The sequence below is a fragment of the Pagrus pagrus genome (genome assembly GCF_965226575.1).
Source record: "Pagrus pagrus genome assembly, chromosome: 8".
Classification (NCBI taxonomy): domain Eukaryota; kingdom Metazoa; phylum Chordata; class Actinopteri; order Spariformes; family Sparidae; genus Pagrus; species Pagrus pagrus.
In genome coordinates, this window is record NC_140192.1 from 18402633 (window position 1) to 18423722 (window position 21090).

General features: G+C 40.3%; 1 protein-coding gene across 2 annotated transcripts; it reads right to left on the reverse strand.

Moving 5' to 3' along the window:
* Positions 1-188: 188 nt before the first annotated feature.
* LOC311260685 (solute carrier family 12 member 2) lies at positions 189-20849 on the reverse strand. 2 transcript variants are annotated; one of them, XM_084358838.1, is made up of 26 exons: positions 19930-20844; positions 17565-17687; positions 17280-17355; positions 16501-16596; positions 15933-16072; positions 15722-15832; positions 14495-14603; positions 14283-14410; positions 13250-13334; positions 12560-12708; positions 9288-9395; positions 8745-8868; positions 8557-8658; positions 7327-7482; positions 6643-6742; positions 5994-6105; positions 5723-5863; positions 5390-5496; positions 5153-5232; positions 4928-5068; positions 4599-4712; positions 3191-3302; positions 2968-3054; positions 2519-2654; positions 2364-2431; positions 189-879 (listed from the first exon to the last, which is right to left on the reverse strand). In XM_084358838.1, exons 1-26 carry the CDS (start codon positions 20392-20394, stop codon positions 744-746), a joined length of 3306 nt encoding a protein of 1101 aa, XP_084214964.1. In that variant the 5' UTR covers positions 20395-20844; the 3' UTR covers positions 189-743. The 2 variants fall into 2 exon arrangements, with proteins under 2 accessions (XP_084214964.1, XP_084214963.1); XM_084358837.1 differs by having other exon boundaries at positions 14283-14603; positions 19930-20849.
* Positions 20850-21090: the final 241 nt, after the last annotated feature.

Below are 21090 nucleotides of genomic sequence, written 5' to 3' on the forward strand. Positions count from 1 at the left end.
ACATATAACTTCTGCATTATTAAGCTTCATGTTTTGTTGATCAGGTGTTGTTATCTGTGTGTAAAACTCATCTCCAGTTTGATATCACTTTATTTCGAACAGTTTGGGATCCAGAGAGGCTAAAATGATTCACAATTAATTGTAAAAAAAAAAAGAAAAAAGAAGCAAAGTAGAAACAGAGAGAAACATGTGGTTTAGTTAATGTTTTTAATAAAATAATGTAAAAAATAATGTTACCAGATATACAGTATGTCTTGCTACCTTAAACCCATTGAAAAAAACACTACTTCATAATCACACAGCACTTGAATACCAACAAACTTACTGAAATCATGATTTTATCATTCTAAATAAATAAATTAGACAAAATGAGTTAATATTTACTGTAGTTACTCTCATTCACATGTAACACACAGGAGCCATGGTACATACAGCCTGTTATCGTTGAATCTAAAAGAAATGGGCCGTGTAAATGTCGACTAATTGTCGATTAATTTGTTAACGAGAACTGACAGAAATGTACGAAAATTAAGACGAATGGAAACACAAAATTAGACTTAAACACTTTTTCTTTTCACAGCAGGAGAGTTTCAGATCTGTGACTCTTAACTTGAAGCATGATAATGTTTGTGTTCTTGTGCAGCTGCAGGCAGAGTAATACTGTAATGAATGAAGATGGGTACCAACACACGCCATGCACTGTATGTGTGTGGACACTGTACACTTGTATGTGTGTGTGTGTGTTAGGAGTAGAAGGTGAGGACACTCTGGTGGTTTCCTCGGACCAGCAGCAGAGGCGGGACGTCTTTGGTCAGAGTTTCCAGCCAGCACATGTAGAGGGCGCTCGACACCGTGCCCTTCCTGGCCAAAGGCATACTCCTGCAGACAGACAGAAGACATCTACTTTGTGAGAACAACGAAGAGCGACTGAGAATCACTACTACAGTTTATCCATCATTATTTATCCTGTATTTTAGAAAGCTGGATATACTGCGAGAAGTACTCAGATTTAGATCCCATATGTGTATATTTGAGATATTTTTATATTTCAGAGGGAAATATATACTTATGATGAATACTTGCTTTTCTCTATGCTACATTTATCTGACAGCTTTAGTTACTAGTTACTATTCAGATTAAGATTTTTGCATCAAAACATATTAAATTCTTATTAATTTAATGCTTTGTTAAAAATTAAACTACAAAATATTTTATACAGCTGAAAAGCCGGTTCATTAATTGACAGAAAGTGAAAAATAAGCAACTATGGTAACACTTTACAATAACCATCATGCTTGATAATTAGTTAAACTTACTTAATATTAATGATGGTTATTATTAAGTGTTACTGCAACTGTATTGATAATTATCTAAGTCATTTTTCATGCAAAAATATGTCATGCCTCCAGCTCCACAAATGTGAAAACTAATGAATGCACAAGTAATAATTAATAATACTACACTATACCTGTACCCACCGCCATCTGTCATCTCACTGATCACCCCATCCCCAAACAAACACAGACAATCCCCAGAGCACCTGTCGACTCAGGACTCTGACACTCTCACTCATATCATTCTGCACTATTCTGCTATAATTAAGATTAGCGTTTCATATCATACCACACATACCGTACCATGACAATATCTGATCTTTGATAGTCTGTCACAGCTGCAGTATTAGACTGTACCCTGCTGTGTACATAACCTTCTGCTACCCATCACACCATGTCACTGTATTTAATCACTTGTCACATTAACTTGCCATTCACTGCACAGAATGTCCTAATTGTCCAGTATAGACACTTTACAGTTCATTTAAAAATTGTAGTTACCTCCTTTTTTATCTTATTATATGTCTTTATCTATCCTATAATTCTACTTTTAATACTTTAGGCACATTTTCCTGATTAAATTAAATTAAATATCATATATTATATCACACACTTTTAGTCAATTGCCATTTTCATTGCAGGACTTTTACTTTGTTTTATTACACTGTGGTTTTGGTACTTTTACTTCAGTAAAGAAGCTGAATTCTGGTGTCATGTGAATATGTGCTCATGTTTCTGGATGAACAGGTTCATCCTCCTGCTGACAATGCCTGTTTTCAACAATTTCCTTTAATTAATGAATTAATAAAGTTCTATCGTATCTTATCCTCAACTTGAGTTACATTGTAATTACTGAATAAAACGAAACATTTATTATTCAACTTAATATTCTCCACTGTACAGATTGTAAAGCCGACTCAGGCAATGTGATTGTGATTTTGGGCTATATAAATAAAATTGATTTGCTAATGACATGAAGGTGAACTCTGACATTGATGATGAAGAGGACAAACATAGATAAGTTCTTACATGACGATGAGTTTTGCTGCGTTGGAGTGCTCCTTCAGCAGCTCGTTCAGTCGGATCTGACGGTTGGTCTGAAAGTCACATATACAGTTTATTCACATTAACTTAACTTAACAGCTTTAAAACATCAGCGTCATTGGTCAGAGTTGTGGGTGGACCTTGGCCTTGTACAGCTCCAGTTCGTTGTCAGTGATCCTCCACGGTTCCTGAGCCTTCAGCCTCTCTGCAGCTTCCTGCTCCATGTCGTCTTCCTTCAGCCTGTACGGCTCGATCAGCTCCTTAAAAGTCAGCTTACTGCAAAACAACACAGAGACATCACTGTATTACACCTGTGTTATCAGTTTTATGCTCTCAGCTGTAAAAGATCCATCCAAAATCAGCCATCACAGGAAGCTTTTTGCTAAATTTGAAAAGCCATCTAAACCATCTTTTTCTTTTCACTTGCTATGTGTGGTTTTTCCTAAATGTTCAGTGTTGATGTGGTCATTGGTTATGATTTCTAATTTTAACACCTTTACAATAGCATGTCGACACACTGATTACAAATAAATCACAATACAGTTCAGTAAACTTTAGAAATTGAGGCAGACTCCATCAGAAGTCGTACTTGTGTTTCTTGGGTTTGGTGTTGATGTCTCCGAGGACGTTGATGTCAGAGAAGTCGATCCTGAACCTGCTGAGCAGCGTGGCCATCCTGATGGGACACACAGACCAGAATAAACATGCGGTATGCAGCACCATGCAAGTTAGTTCAGATGGAGAACAGAAACAGTGTTTTTTCACTGAGGCTTTTTGTGGAAGAAATAAGATCAAAGCTCATGTGGACTCACGCTCGGCGGTCGTGGTCGATGCGGTTGATCTTCCCGCCGATGAAGACGCGGATCCTGCAGTCGCCCCACTTGCTCCTGTTGGTCAGCAGGAAGGGAATCAGCAGAGTCAGACCTGCAGACACAAACACACACTTTACCGAGAGAAGTTAATGCTTAGCTTGAATCCTTCTTCTGTTTTTGTTGTTGATGTTGCTGAGCCTGCTGTACACACACCCTGCATATCTCTAATTAAACATGTGTTGGAAAGTAACTAAGTATATTTAGTCAAGTACTGTACTCATTTTGCATTTTGAGGTACGTGTAGTCAAATTTCTTTCTCCATCTCCACCACTGTTATCCACCATTAACTAGAATGGCACTCAGTAGAGTGCATACCTCCGCCAAGGCCAAACATACCAGATAGCAAAATTGTTATGGCCCAGATCTGGCCCACACCAGACATGTCATACAGCCCACACACCATGTGGAATGATGGCAGCCATTAGTGAACTTGATAAACCAGAACTGGCCCATGTCTGGCTCAGATCCAGCCCACCAGAATAAACATGACCTCTGGTTTATTGGGTTCAATCTTGGCTGACATTTGGCCTGTTTGTGGCTCAGATCTGGCAAACAGGAGTGCCATCATTCCACGTGGTATGTGGCCTGGATGAGGGTGTCTGGTAACATTTTTAATGTTTAAATTTACACAGAAAGAACAAAGAGGAAGGCCAGAAAAATCTCAGCAGACAGCTCCCACCCTCTTACCAACCTGTTTGAGCTCCTCAAGTCCGGGAGATGCTATAGAGTCCCACTAGCCAAGGGAGCATTTAGAAAATCATTTATCCCAAATGCTGTCCACCTTCTCAATGTATCCTAAATGGCACTAGCAATGAACTGCTCTCAATTTCAATTTCTTTCCTTTTTTTAATTGAATCCTTATCTACTGTGTTTTTAATGAAATGTGTATCTCTTTCACGGTGAGCCTAAGACAATTTTCCACGATGGTGGACAATAAAGTTTTATTGTATTGTATTGTATTGTATTTGCTATCTTGCGTCCCTTTAATTCAAGCAAGCCTTATCTGATATCAAATAAAACATTTAAATCCACTAGATTCTGACTTTTTGCATAATTTCATTTTCATAAATCATTAATAAAATGCAATTAGTTTCAGTTTGTTTCTGGGTCGTATGAAAAAACAGTCTAAGCTTGTTCGTCGATCAAATTGATAATGGTGCCTTTAAGTATTTAGTATAATTCAGTTAAGAGACAGTCAAGTATATGAAAGCAATGCAAAAGAATACGAGAGGAAAACCTTCTACATTTCTTAAAGCTGTCAGCCTGATGAAGCATTCATTTTTAAGCTGGTCTATAGAGTCGAGCTCTGGTGTGCAGCAAGTCTTCGTCTTCACTGTGTTAAACTGACCTCCATCATCAAACAGCCACCAGACATCGATGGTTCCTTTGCCCTGTTTCTTCTTAAACTGCTGGCTGGTCTCCAACAGACGCTGGTCAGTCAGACTCAGAGGAGACTTGGTCTCTGTAGCAGATGATTTCACATGACATGATATGACACAAGGTGAGGTTAAAGACACACGTTGACATTCAGAAATACTCTTGTTCCCTGGTTTCCCCTGAGTCAGATAAGAAGATGGATATCTGTCTTTCCAGGACAGAAACAGATCAAAATCCACATCTGCCTGACACAGTCAACTTAGCTGTGTCCATGCTGGCCTGTCAATGACTGAACTTTACCTCTCATGATGAGCGGGCTGCTCTGGTTGCTGGTGGTCTTGGAAGGACAAGAATCAGAGTCTGGGTCTTTCGGCATAATAACAGAAACCACCACCTCCTTACTGCCAATGGGAGGCTTCTCGTGAGAAGACAGCAGCTCATCTATGGGGACAAACAGGGAGATGGATACAGTCCACGCTGCAGATAGCTAGAAAGCAGATAAACAAAAAAAAAAGAAAGGGGTACCTTGTCCCTGGATGTGAGAGATGTCCAGTCCATCCTGCAGTCGAAGGATCACCACTCCAAACTGCAGGTCGAAGGCATCGCTGGAAAAACAGATCAGACCATTGAACTTCACTGTCGTAGACTTCTGCAGCTATGAACCCCAAACATGGCACAAATTTCAAACCTCTACTGGGTTTGGGGCCAAAAACAGTTTCTTAAAGGTTATCAGCTCTTTTTGAAAGACGCATCAGTCCTTACTGTATAGTGTTGATGTAAATCTCCACGTCTCGCATGTCTCCATCACTCCAGTTGTTCTTGTAACCCATGACCAATGTGTTTGGCTTCAGACGACCCAAACCAACAGCCTGAACATCAGAGAACAGAGATGTAACAAACCTCTGACAATGTATCTGTGGCATAGTAACTGCATTGTAATGGCAAGAGACTTAAATGAGGGAGGGGATTTATATCACCCTAGTCAGACAAACAGACGTTAACATGACATTCAAAGTAATGACAGGAAACAGGGTACAGAATTATTAAAGAACAGGAGCAAAATAAAATAATCCTGACAGAGGCAGGTGTTTGTACCTGCAGGAGGAACTGTGTCCCGTGCCTCAGGTTGTCAGAGAAAACAGTAGTGTAAAAGGCCTTGATGCGTTTTTTATTGAGCCAGCGCTGACAGCGGGCGTGATCCTGCGACAACTCCTTAAAGTTCGGCCGGCGGGTCACCTGAACAGAGGAGAGGCAAAGGACAAGCTCCAGTGGATTTTGATTTCAGAAAAAGTCTCAGTAATCTAAAGAAAACAGTGATCTGATGATCAGGGTGAGACGTTTTCTAAAGCAGTTAAAATGTACGTACTGTCCTGATGTGGCCGCAGACCAAGAGGCCGACGTTCTTGGTGAAAGAATGAACCAGTTGAAGCAGAGCGGGGCGAGAGTTTGGATATCCAGTCAGCACCAAACACTGGGGCCTGCAAAGATGGAATCCCAGCAATTAGTCACATCCATTCTGGTAAAATGAGGTAAAACTAGCCTAAAATGCCTATCCTGGACGTATCCAAAGTCAATTGAAAGCTGCTCTTAAACTATTTCGAGTACAGTCATAGTTTTGGTCTCTCTTTCAAACAATGAGGACTTTCTCCTCAACAGTTTGAATCACTGTTAGTGCTACTTTTAATGAGTCATAGAAGTTTGAACGCACTGAAGTAAAAGGTTTTTATTTCTGCCTGAATATATTTTTGCTAACAGACACCTGGATCAATGTAACAAGACGATATTTGTCAAGATGTTACTGACGTCTGACAGAGGCACTGATTGTACCTGCTGTTGTGATTGTATCTTGAAGAGGTTCTCAATTGAAACACAAGAATCAGTTATGTATGTGGCATTTGCATAATAAACACTCGTCTGATTTAAAAGGGGTTTTGAACATCAAACTGAATTACTTTCAGCTTTGTTTCTGATGAAAACCACAAGGTAAAAAGCCCAGATCTAACCCTTGAGCTGACCTGAAGTTTTTAACGTGGTCCTCGACTCCAGTGAGGCTCAGACAGTGAGTCAGAGCCTGGTTGTAGATCAGAGCCTGAGTGGACGAACCCCAGTTCACATCTACAGGAAACAGAGCAGTGAAATGAGGTCATGAGGTTAAGAGTCCGTGAAGTGGAACAAACACAATAGCAGGACAGAGGAGAGCAGGTTTGAGCAGAGGTTCCCAACATAATTACACTATAAATACATAAAAATACATAAATCATGTTTAAGTTTTCAGACTTTTCTCTAATCTCTGTTATTTTATTGTGAAACTCTTATGTAGAATCGGTGTCACAGATGCTGACCTGATTAAGTGGATCAGGTATCTGCCAACCCGGACCAATCTACATTATTTTCTTTATCAATATCATGATGAATAAGCGTCATTGACCAATTTTTACCTTAGTTCCACACAGTGTGGTATACAGGTTTTAAATCTGGCCTAAAGAAATCACTAGTATTGGATCAGTACTCAAGTTAAGGTATTGGGATTGGTTGGAGACGAATCACCAAAATTCTTGTGATAATTGTTGTAATGACTTCAACACTGAAGCCAGTTACAACGTGGGAAACTGCCTGAACTCAGTCAGAAACAGTTGGTTGTGATCAGTTTTAATGTTAGCAGAAAGAAAAGATCAAATGTGAGATCGTTGTGTTCTTACCAGGTTTCTTGTAGCTGACGTAGATGTAGAGAGCGAGGACGATGAGCAGAGTGACCAGAGCTGCCCACCAGTTGATGACAAACATCACCACACAGCACAGGATCGCCCCAGCAAGAGACACCCACATGTTGTAGTACTTGAAGCTGGGGCGCCACCCTGAGGTGAGAGACAAGGATGAGACGAACAGAGCCATGCTAGCAGGACAACAACTAGTGTTTTACAAAATGATTGCTAACGCTATCTATAGCAGAACTAACATTTAAGTTTATACTTTTACATTGTTTTATTTAGACTATACTGTAGCCTGAAATCACATTTGTTTCACCAATCTGCCTGTCATTTGACAGCCTTTGGACTAGCTAACAACTAGCTACAACTACCTGCTGCTAACTGTAGCTACCGCTAGCTAGTTAGCTCAGTTAGCCGTGCAGCTAGATGTCCAGGCTGGGTGCTCAGAGTACCAGGGGAGTACAGGAGCTTTGGACCAAGGTGGGTTTGGGGGTTACATGCTGCTATTCCGACATGCCGCTATTTAGACAGTGACCTGTAATTGTCGGAATAGCGGCATTAAAGTTATTTTTCAAGCGTCCCACTATTTCGACATTGTTTTTTGTCATTGTTGGAGACATGTCGGAATAGCGGCATGTCTAAATAGAGACATGTCGGAATAGCGGGATGTCGGAATAGCGGGCGGACCCCGGGTTTGGGATAGCTGGTTAGCATGCTAACTTTAGTATATCACTGCACACAATACATAGATGTCATAATGTCAAAACTGTTTTTCACATTCTGTTGATAATTATAGTTTATTTATTAAATTTTTTTCAACTAATATTCTTACATATTGTACTTTTAATCAGCAACAATGACAGCTCTTTACTTGAAATAAGAAATACCTTGCTAAGACTGGAATTGTATTTACTGCTAGGTACATGCATGTACGTATGAGAATACAGGCCAAATCAACAGAAACAGATCTGTAACCAAAGTGAGTTTCCTTGATTCTTGAGACAAATGTCTGACACAGTGAATCCTGAACCTTGCCATCGTCCAGTACGACAAAGGAAATGTACATCTAATATTACAAATTTTGTCACATTGTCACAGTTTTTAAAGGCCTTTAACATCTTTCGAACCCAGCTCAGGGTGAGTCGCAAATACATGTCATCATACAGTATACAGAATCAGTAAAACTGTGACTGTCGTCAGAGTTCAGTTCACAGAGTTTACCTGGAGAGTTGGCCAGTGAGGCGTGGAAGACAGAGAAGTTGATGAGAGCGTATGAGGCCAGGAAGAAGTTGGAGATGATGGGAGCGATGATGTTCAACTCCGCTAACAGACAACAACAGAGAGGTTCAATATTCAAGAAAAATGGGAAAAGTTTATGCTTGGATGGAGAACAACATGCAGCGGCTTACCAATGAGGATGAAGGCGAGGCCAATGCAGAAGGTCAGGACGTAACCACGCAGAGGCTCGTTGTTCTTCCCATAACCCTTTGCAAACACACCCAGCCCTGGATAGATGTTGTCCTTACATAGAGCCTGGAATCACATCAGCTTTTATTCATTCAGTCATTTGTGCAGTTGTTCAGAGAGACTTGATGTCAAAACGCTGACTCTTGGTGTTGGATTGGGCCTGAAGGTTGATTAAATTTCGAAATTTAGAGTCTCATTATTGGTTTTAGAAACTGTTGTTTGACAAAAAAAGATTAATTCAAGGTCAACTTGTTATTGTTGTAAATTTCATTCATTGTTGAAGGCCATGAGATAAAATTAGCAGCTCACTTTTTCAGTCTGAACTAAAAGGGGCACTATGTAGATTTGGAGAAGAAATTCAAACTCTGAATTGGAATATTTACAATATCAATGAGGTAATAATACAAACTCAGAAATATTTATTTTTCATCCATAACTGAACTGAATCTTTAAAATAAGACAAAACAAAATGTGTGATATCTGACCTGGAAGACTTTGGGTGCGCTGACCAGCGAGGCCAGAGCCGACGACAGAGTGGCTGAAAAAATCCCTGCAGAGATCAGAGGACCGAAGCCCGACACCAGACTCATCACCTAGACAACACACACACACACACACACGCACGCACGCACACACACACACACACACACACGCATACAAACACCTTTAGGTTCACACTGACCAGTGAGAATACATTCGGGTAAGACTCAAGTAGCTTGTTCATTGGGCTGAATTGTGTTGTGCCAACTAAGACATTATGTGATTTTAGTTGTCTGTGTAGGTGTGAAGGTCATTTTGTTGTTGTACTCTAACCGTAACCATTTGCAAAAAGCACGGCATCAGGTCGAGCAGCTCAGCCAAAAATATCTTATCAAGGATGCAGGAACAAAAACATCAAGTTCAAGTTTAGAAAAATGTTGTTTGTTTGTTTCCTGGCACAATCAGATATTGTGTGCAGTTATTAGTATTGTTTTCTAATCCTTTAAAAGAATTTGGATTTCATGTTGTGTCACAATCTGCCCTACAGGGACGTGTGTCTTGTTGGATATCAAGATCAGCTTCAGCTTTATCAGAAAGGGACCGCAGTTCTGAGATTTTCAGAGTCATTGTGTCTGAAGCAGGTTTGACTCAACCCACTGAGCTAAGATGATCTTTGCAGCTATAACCCAAAGCAAAATTTAAGACACTTTTAAAATAAAAAAAACATGTATTCTTGTTCCTTCTAAATCAAGCTGAACATGAAAATCATCTCATAAAAAAATATTTGTATTGCTGAATGAACTGAAGGATGGAAGACAACCCTGTTCTCAAACATCATCAATACCTACCGACATTATGTGACGTCTGTCAGCATGTAAGAGGGCGAGAAACACACAAAGGCGTTGGATTCCTTCACGTCTGCTCTTCCGTTTGACAGATTTTAGTGACACACATTTTACAGAGCAGAACATTAAATAAACAATTATAATAAATGATAAAGAACAAGTGTTCCTGTCTGAAGCAACAGACAAGACTGTGCACCATGTCAGGGATATCAGTGTCAGTAAGCTGTGTGTGTGTGTGTGTGTGTGTGTGTGTGTGTGTGTGTGTGTGTGTGTGTGTGTAGGTGGATATTGTCAATGCTCTCATTCAGCTCTGGCTCCAACCAGCGAGAACCTTGTGACTCAAAACAACAGTCACTATTATCACGGCTGCACTTTGTTTGGGAACAGCTCCGTCACACACATACACACACACAGGCACGCGCGCGCACACACACACACCACACGTACTGTACACACACACGCACAGTGCAGGCATCTATGACCACATGCAGAGAGACAGGATCACAGCAGCAGTCTAATGCGATTCACATTCGTGTTAAACGACCACAATGGAATGTGAGGTTGTTTCTGGGCTTAACTCGTTCATCACTTTTCCATTTTTGTCTTTTACTCAGAAATATACACCCAGTGAGCAGTGCAATATTTTGGCAAAACTAAATATCCTTTGAGAGTAAGCAAAACATGTTTGATCCCACAAAGTAACTTTAAAAAGGAACGTAGAAAGTGTGAAAAATTAAACAAATGGTTCTTAATACTATACAAACAGCAGAAAATAGTAACTATTAAGAGTTTGTGGACAAAATAGTCACAAATAAAGTGAGAAAGACAAAAGAAATTGCTGTAAAAAATCAATATATATATATATATATATATATATATATATTGCACTTGAGGGAATAAAACTTGTACCTTGTGTCTGCAGCTAAATGTGTTAGCAGCTTAAAATAGGCTCGCATCAGAACCAAAGTGTGTAAAGTTTGTTAGTTAGTTTAGTTTAGATAATACAAAAATAGTAGCATTACGTAGGCAATAAGTCTTAAGGAAAGTAGCATTATGGTTAACAACAGTGTTGTCAAAAGTCTAAAATAAGGGCAACAGACGTCGTCCATGTAAATAGCATCAAGTGATGGCCAATGCAGCACAAGCTACTTTCACGCCTCTACAGCAGATGCTGTTAATGTAAACTGACTGAATATGTTAATCCAGGGTGCGAATGTTATGAAATTCCTGTTCTTGTGGACTTTTGTTGACGTTGGGAAATAGGACGGCGTCGTATCCTGACACTGCATTGTAGCCAATGTGTGGGCTTCCACAGAAAACAATAGCTGTGGGTGTTTTGATGCACGTCACAGTCTGTCCGTGTGTGTTGGCCTTTATGTAACCCAAATTCCTGAGCTTGTCTGAGTTCTTGAAGTTAAATACACAACAGATGCCTTTACCTGATTGCTCATCATGTTCATTGCAACTTATAATTTTTCTACTGCAAGAGTCAAGATCCATTTTGAGGCCCATCATGGTGTCCTCATGGCTTCATAGTAAAGACACAAACCTTGTACTGAAATATAAACCACAATTAATGTACTGTTACCTCTCTCGTCCACTACGTAAGGAAAGGCAAAAATACCTCCAAAATACTGCTACTTGTCATATTACATCAATCTATCATAGTGTTTATTTAAAAATATCCGATCTTGTCAGTATTGTGCAAGCAAACTTGGCATGTTAGACCATTGCAGATTTCTTTATCAATGCTAACAATTGTGATAACACTTTAATCACCAACCAAGGCCATCGCTTCCACAAAGTCAAGTAGTACAGGAAGTCAGATGATAAGTTTTCTTCTTCAACTTCAGTCACTAAAGAATCCCTGTAAGCCTCATTCATACATGTTTTCCCTGGGTTCCTCACAAAACATAAAATGTAGATGAGACAACCCAAAATCACATTAAAGTACATCACAAGACCAGCTCGTACTCATACACAAAGTCAGACGATGCAGGAAAAAATGCATCAAACTACAAACATATGAAATAAAGTACCCAGCTTTCCTTTAAAGCTGCCAATAATCAATTAGATCTTCATCTGCCCAAACTTGATGGATTAATATGCCTTAGTGCAGATGCCACGTTTGAGTGTATTCCAAATGTGTTCAATATGATTGTTGTTAGGTAACTGTTGCAGCAAGGTCATTGATAGGAAAATAGTTCAATTTGATTATTGCACTCAAACCTGGAGAAATTACTTACTGGATTAAATTACCCATCATGCCCTTGGTTGTACACTAAGACCATGGTGGGCTGTTTGGGTATGATATTGATGTTTGCTCTGGCATCAGTGTCCATCTCAATCAATCGTATCTTTTTGCTCAATAAATGACTCTTAGAAAATTCACCCCTGAGCTGAGTGTGTGTGATCATGAGCTGCAGTGTTACCTGGAAGTCGTTCATTAGCCCGAACTGACAGCCTCCCTCCTTGCAGATGGAGAAATCGTAACCCAGCGTGCAGGCAGCATCGGTACAGTTCACTGTGTCGCTCACAGTGTCATTGTGGTCACCTGTGGCATCTCTGACGACGCAGGAGCCTGCAGGAGGAGGGAACCAACACAAACACTACATAACTGAGACAGTCATTGACAAGGTTCCCTCCTCGTCTTCTACCTATTTGAGCCTTCTGCATGTATACACCTAGCATTAAGATGCAATTTTTCAATTCCATTGATAATGAAAATAATAATAATAAAATAAACAGGATCAAAACAGCCAAAACAGTAACACTGTCTTCCAATCTATCTTTTAATAAATGGCTGATATTGACCTTCTACAGCATTTATTATAGGTGTCAGACAAAATACAATAATCTACAATTAAAAAAATCAGGATATTAGTAGACCATTAATTGCCAGTGTTCGAAAGAAAAAACATTAAGTGAGACAAAGTGTCTAAGATCAGACATTTTTGAGTCATCAGTTTTCCATCATACAGTTTATGCAAAAATTAAAATCTGTAAGTCTACATGAATCAGAATTTCAGAAGGTGAGCTACAAAAATAGTCAACAAAAATGTATGAAGAATTGACAGAATTGCCTGCAAGTTGATAGGTGTTAAACTCAAGTAAAATATTACCTGCAGAGATGGCAACAAACACATAGGTGACTCCTGTGATGAGGATGGCCAGCAGAGTGCCTTTAGGGATCGCTGACTGAGGGTCCTAAACACAGGGACATGACGAGATTCAGGTTTATTGTCTGTTCAACTCAGAGTGGAAATTTACCTTGAGCCTCAAGTGGTATAAACTGAAGCTGAAAGCACTGTTTCACTGACTTCTTCTGGATATAATAATAATAATTTGTATTGCATATTTATATAAAAAGATGCAATATAATGTGCCTTGCAACATATATTACAAATGCAGAACAGATTCAAGAAATATGAATATTAACAACAACAACAACAACAAAGAATAATATTGAATATACTTTTCTTTTAGAAGTTGTAAGTGAGGTGCTTAAATCTACAGAAAGACTGACAGGGCTGTGAGAACCAAAAGCAGCATCACTTTAGACTTCAGTCTAACGGTGACTAACAGTTCATGTTCGAGTCAGCAGTGATCTGACCTTAACTGTAGACAACAACATTGACCTGATGTAGTCCAGAGTAAGTCTCTAAAGGGATTTGAAAATGATTAAAAACACCATGAAATCAATTGTATATCTAACAGGCAGCTGATGAAGGAATCTTAGTACAGGGCAAATACCAGAACTGTGTTTAGTTTTGCTGAGGATCCTTGTTGCAGTCTTTTGATTGTAAACAAAAGTGTATGAATTTGTCACAGTTAACCTCACAACGAGTGATATAAACAATAAAAAAGCAATATTTATGATTGTCTCCTGGGCTAAGATCATCAGATGAAGCAGAGATATAGAGTTGTGTGTCATCTGCATATAATATCCGTCGATATGCATGTTTGCAGGTAATAGAACCTAACTGACCAAAACAAGTCTAATATAGTGACAAGTATAACTATGGCAGAGAGTCCCATCCAAAGTTTGCTGAAAGCGTTGTGTTTCTACACATCTGAGCTCATCCAACACTAATCACTACTGAATATCACTGCAGCAAAATGATGATAATATAATGTGCAAAATGTGAAACTCACAGTGAGGTCTCCAGAGATGTTCGCTCCAGCCAGGATCCCAGTAGCTGCTGGGAAAAAGATGGCAAACACAGAGAAGAACGTCTCGTCGTCTCTGAAGTCTGGACCCAGGTTCTCTACCAAGATGGCAGCTGGAGGACAAGAGAGCAGACAAAAATATAAGCAAATACTGCAAATGTTGGGTGACAGACACTTGCAAGAGAGCGCTGACTGACTGTGGTAGCCGAAGAATCCTTTGGGTTCTTTGCTTTCTGTTGACATGAAGCTTCCTATGAAGTAGTTAGCGATGGCTGCCAGTAGGATCACCAGGAGGACAATCTGAGCCTGAGAGACAGGGACAAAGAAAGAAATATGGAAGGTGGTAGAAATAACAATAGCAATGCAAACAATCTGATGTTCACCATCTTAGTTCAGCTGTTGGCATGCAAACATTTGCTAATTAGTGCTTAAAGCCCCATTCTCAGTATTCTGAGTCATTTTCTAACAATCTAACATTATTTTTGACAATAACTCAATCATCAAGCCTGAGCAGGTGCACCGAGAAGATGGTTTATTATGCTGTAGAAACATTGGCAGTGTGTCCCAAAATGTGAGCCATATTGGCTCAAGGGTACATGGTATGTAAAGAGTGGAGTGGTTCCTTTAAGGAATGGGGCAGTGCATAGCAAGTGTGTGGTGAGAAATAGCAACAGTGGCTGCTGTCAGAGCAGAGGGAAAGCTTAGCAGTGATGTTGTCTAACAGTGGCAGAAAATGTACAGTTCAGGATGCATGAATTTGCCCATTAATAATCTCTCCAGCTCCTTAATACCAAAGAAGAACTTATGTTAAAGTGACAGTAATCACTCCATGCTAATATTGTTGATCTCTCTAGAACAGCAGTCTGGTTATGATGGTAATGGATTATGTCCGACTATAAACCACACCACATCTCTGCTTGAAGAAGAATGTTAACTGTTTAACAGGAAGAAACGCTGGCTGAAGAGGAGTTTCTTCACAATGCACTGCTGAGGCTGATGGGAACATCATTAGTTTTCCAGGCATTTGGTCACAAACCAAATAATTGACAAATTATGGTGCTAGAGGAAGATCTGAAGTGAATTTCATGACAATCCACCTAATAGTTGTCAAGATATTTCAGTTAAAACTACTAATGGGAACCTTATGGTGGCGTTAGACAAAAGTCAGGTAATCAACAACATAAGTAGGATTCATCCTCTGGGGACCATGAGTGTCTGTACAAGATTTCATCTAAATACATCTAATAGATGTAGAGAGATGTTTTTTCACCCAGCAGGGTACATGTAGCAGCTGTTAGCGACTGCAATATTACCTGCAGGACCTCAAAAACTTTCTATGAGCATCATTTGTCAGTATATGAGATATCAGCAGAGGGTTCTGGATGTCCACTGTTTTCTGAGAAAATGTGGATTCACAGTCCTACCTTGGCTTCCCACTCCATCCCAGCTACAGAGATTCCCAGCAGCAGGATGATGGTCAGAGTCCCGACAATACGAATGTCATTTAGCTCATCAGTCATCAGAGCATCAACATCCTGCAACCAACAACCAAAGAAGGAACAAGAGCAATGTCAGAATCAGTGCTCAGTAGACAACAGATGGATGTTTGAATGGTTATACCAAAGTATTTCTCACATTAAGCATCTCGACGACTGTCTCTGCGAAGCCTACGACATACATGGCCACAGCCACGGCGTTGGCGAAGGCAAAGATGAGACCGATGGAGCCTCCGAACTCCGGCCCCAGGCTCCTGGAGATCAGGTAGTATGCTCCTCCTGGACAATTATTGTTCATCATTTACTACTGGTTTACTTTAGGCATTGAGTTTATTTCTCAGGAACACTTTATGACAGCCATGATGCAAACACAGTAGGGCTGTAATTTGCTTTAATCTGAAATAAACTGGAAAAGAAATAACTATCAAAGAATGCCGTCTCTCTGGAAACAAAGGCACACCTTTTCTCAGAACTGTTTTATTGAGCCTTGGTGCAATGGGGGCAATTATTGTTACGTCACATATGAGGTTCACAACGGGACAAATGTGAGTGATTCGCTGAAAAATCTGAATATGTTTTACCTGAACAACTAAACTTCACTGAGGTCAGCTGTTAATGTATCTGTTTTTCAAGGAAAGGGTAATAAACTAACAAAACATCAAATAACAAATTTCAAAACAAAGGCTTGTGTAGAGTGGCTGTCTCACCTCCTCGTACAAAGCCATTGGTTGCTATAGCAGAGGTGGACAGACCAGTGATGGTGGTAACCACAGTGGCCATCAGAATGATCGCAATGGTCAGTCCTACAACAAGTAAAACAAACAAACAAACAAAAACAAACAGTGAAGTTACTGATACAAAGATAAAGATTTTAATGAGAATTGTTAGCTAATTTTAGCAAGTGAGCACAGTGTCTTAAAGCTAGTTATTACTGTATATTTTTCTTAATGTGAACATACTCCATGTAAAGTTCAAAAGCAAGAATTCAATCACTCAGTACATTTGGACTTCCTGTCTATGGCTCTCAGCACCTTGCCCAATGATTCCTACCAGAGATGTAAATCTTTAAATGGCATACAAACACATACATTATTTCCTAAAATGGCTGGCTGTTGTAGTTTGTAACAAATGGGAGGAAATAGTAGATTTGTTGTGGACTATTTTCAGCAGTGGATTAATCCACATTTGGTGCTTTAATGAGTACTGAAGAATCCCAAATAGTTTTTGGACAACAGTGGAGCTCTATGGCACAGAGGAATAAGATATTTCAGGCTTTGATACAAACACAATACTTGACAAAGAAAAGAATATAGACCCTTGTGGATAGAGCCTATAGTTAAAGTACGGTGACATCTAAATTACTTATTTAATTATTTATTTATTGAGAAAAGCTTTACTCTGATTGGTTGGACCCTAGGCAGAGAGCCCCTTCAAGGAGACTGAGCTCACATTTCTCTGATGTCAAACTTGATTTATTTGTACCGACCTATTCCAGCCTGTCCAACAATCCAGGACATTCTGATGAAGAGCATCACACCCCAGATATTCAGCATGCAGCGGACCTGCCACACACAAACACACACACACACACACACACACACACACACACACACACACACACACGCACACACGGTTAATCAGGTGAGTCCTGTAAAAAATAGAATGTGATCCTCTCCCTGATTAATAACCTTCATCTGATCCAATCATCACATCACATTTAACATCACATGGAGGAGTGCTGCTTTAACATCTCTTTCCCTGTAACACTAACCAAGACTCCTTTGATCCAACCAAACTTGACAGTTCCTCCTTTCCCCTCCTTTGCCGCCAAGGCTGCTGCCTCCTCAGCTGCTGATGGCTCCTCTCCATTGGCCAGACCGTCCTCAAACGGCTCCTGACAATCATCAGACAAAGATATAAACAGATGAAAAACAGAGGGAATGTACCAGAGCTGAAACAAAAAGTTTGTCACTTTGTTGATCAATGGAAAATCAGTATCACATGGTTTGAACGAAAGTCACAAAGATTTGTTGGTTTTGAAAGATACATTTATCATTACGACTTCATTAGATTTTAGATAGAATATATACGTTTTTAATGAATACGTTTTCTATTTTTTTCATGATTGCTCCGTTAACTCGTGATGAGTATTTGCCATTTTTAACTCTTTGTTTAAATCGGTTCACATCCATTTTAGGTGAACAGTGGAGACTGAATGCTCTTTTTATATACAAATGTTTCAACACGATCATGCTGATCATTGTTCCTGTCAAATTAAGGTAATTTACTGTAACACTCAAGCCTACTTATTATCTTAGGTGTCTATACTCAGCTAGCCACCAACACTGTTAGGCATTGATATTTGGTTGAATGTAGACCGTGACGTCGGGTGACCAACCATTGGTCCACCACCAAAGTCATTTGACGTAGAATACTGATGACCTCTGACCTTAATATTTGGTTGATTTTAAAGAAGGCATTATGCTCATTTGGGTGAGTGGAGCTCCCATTGGTACAGACTTTGGTATTTTTACCTCAAGATCTTTTACATTCAAAATATCATACATAAAACACTGAAGGAAAGGGAAAAAACATAAAAGCATTATAGCTCTCCTTTAAGTCGTGGTGTTAAGTAACCAAATTTCAACATTGGAGAGGCTAAATCTGAAGGTCTATTGAAAGAATGAGATGGACAAAAAAGAGATGATCGAGACATTTCCCTTCAGCTTAGACCACTCTTGTTAATGTGAACCTGAACTCCCGACACCAACTCTGATTATTAATGGGTTTAGAAAAAGACTCAAACCTCAACTTAACTGTCTCAGAAGTGGTTGAAGTGTCGCGGTACCCATAGAAATATGTTGGACTGTATGAAACGTGTCAGTATAATAACACATTAGTGCTCATCATGTCAACCACACAGTCATGTTTAATTCATACTGAACTGGAGTCCAGGTTGAGGTCTAAATGAGTTGTATGCAACATTCCTGTCATCAACCCATTAGTTTTATTGGTTGTGCTGAAAATGTCAGTCTGCACATTGTGTTATTTCACCTTCGAAGTCATTGTAACGAGAGCACAAATGTCATCCAGCATCCTGCTGTCAGAATAGTTGAACTGCTCACTCTCAGTGTACAATGTATGTCTATGTTACAGCTACCTAGTTGTATGAGAGGAGTGGGAGCGTGGCAGGGGATGCCTTCAGGGTCATGAGAGGCAGCATTGTGTGTGTGTGTGTGTGTGTGTGTGTGTGTGTGTGTGTGTGTGTGTCGGGGTCATGCCTCCAGTGATGTCACTGAACCCACTCAGGGTCTGTTCAGGGTTTTCTGTCCGCTTACTGAGATAAACTGACGAGAAGGATATCAAACTACATACTAATTTCAAACCTCACCTTCAGTGACGTCAGGAAAACAGGAAGTAGTACTGTTGGTTGATTCTTTCAAAAGGACTTACAGTTTACAAAATACTACATCCCTCTCACAAGAATATTTCTGACTGTGTGTGCATGCGCTCAGTGACATTTTCATACTTAAAGGTGCACTATGTAGTTTTGGGGAATACATATTAATCAGAATCTTCATTAACTGATGTTTTAAACAAATTGAATAAACAAACTGATCTTAAAGGACAACACAATTTCATACTGTTTTACTTTGTTTATATGTGGCGGACCCTGCCACCTTTCTAGCTTCAAACAGTGTTCTGGGGACCTTATTGTCCTCTGACCACAGCTTGTTTATTCAGTTGTGGAAAAAATAAATATTTCTCAGTTTTTATTTGTTATTGCCTCATTAATATTGTAAGTATTACGTTTCTTCTCCAAAACTAGATAGTGCCCCTTTAATTAAAAATAAAAAAAACATCACAAATGTTTATCTCTTTATAGGAACTTATCTTACATATCATCTCCATATTTAAATGTATTTATATACATTTTGCTGATTGAACTCACTAATACCCACTCTAATAATAAAACTCAAGTTAACTTTTGAAATCAAAAAAGCGCACTTGTTCCCACTCTTTCTTACTTGTGAGACTCTAATATCCATAATATTCCAATAGTGTTGCCTTTTCTGTGATGTCTGAAGTTATTTAAAGTGAAGAACGTAATGAAAACAGTGTTTTTGGTTGTTTACTTTATCGAGTTCATCGTGAAGCTCCGACAGCGACGGTCTGCTCAGCTTCTCCCCGAAAGGCGCAGCAGTCTGCCGGTAGAAGTCGATGTTGGGCACAGCGTCTATGGTGTTGTGTCCGAAGGTCCTCATGTAGTAGGTGTTGGAGTGGGAGTCAGAGATGTGCGTGTGTCCCGTGCCTGTTGAATGGAGGCTGACCGAGTCGCTCCTCGCCGTGTCCGGCTCGTGGGACACATCAGGAGGGAGCCCGATGTCCATTGCGCTGCCCAGCGCGCCCGGATCCGTGAACCCCACCACCTTGAACCGGCCTTTAGAGTCGTCAGGTGGCTTTGATCCATCGGTGGAGGCCGGGGCAGGTGCAGAAGCCGGAGCCGGGACTGGTGCGGGTGATCCTTCTGTCACTACATCCACCTGGAAGCGGCTCTGAGCGGAGCCGCCGCTCTTCAAGGACGGTTTCTGTCCAGACATATCCGCCCGGATAGACGATAAAACCCGTCCAAAGAGTCCCTAATGCGCAGTGAGACAAGCTGCTACCGTGAAATAAAGACCAGCTCCAAAACCAAGAGGAGATCTAGACAGCAGCGCCGCAGCATTTAGTACCAAGCAGTCAGAGCGGGAGACACAACCGCAGAGTCACAGAGAAAGAAGTAAAAAAAACTGGAGTCCAGATTTAACATTTAGATGCAAAAGTTACACACAAACAGTCATTAACTCATCTGCTGTCCTCCTGCAAACTCTGGCTACTGGATGCGCCAGGACGCACTCCAAAGACCTGTGCGTAATGTGCGTAAAGGACACCAACTCTCTCGCTCACACACTCTTTCTCTCTTTCCGTCTGTCTCTCTGTGTCGTTCTCCCTTTCCATCCGTCCATCCATCCACGAGTTGGCGAGCGTATCGCCCCTGAGATGGTGACTCAAACGGTTTATTGTCATCCCTCTCTTTCGCTCCCTCCTCCTCTCTCTGGACTCTCGAGACATCCCAGCATGTCGGGAACGCGGCGGAGAGGAGCAGGAAGGAGAAGTAATGATGGATCGGTGTCCATTACGCACCAAACTTTGGCACGCGTCCTGGCGCATCCAAGTCGAGAGAAAAAGAGAGGAAGGAGACAGAGGGGACACGTGAAAATATGAGAGAGTGTCAGAGATTTAACTCCATAAAGTTT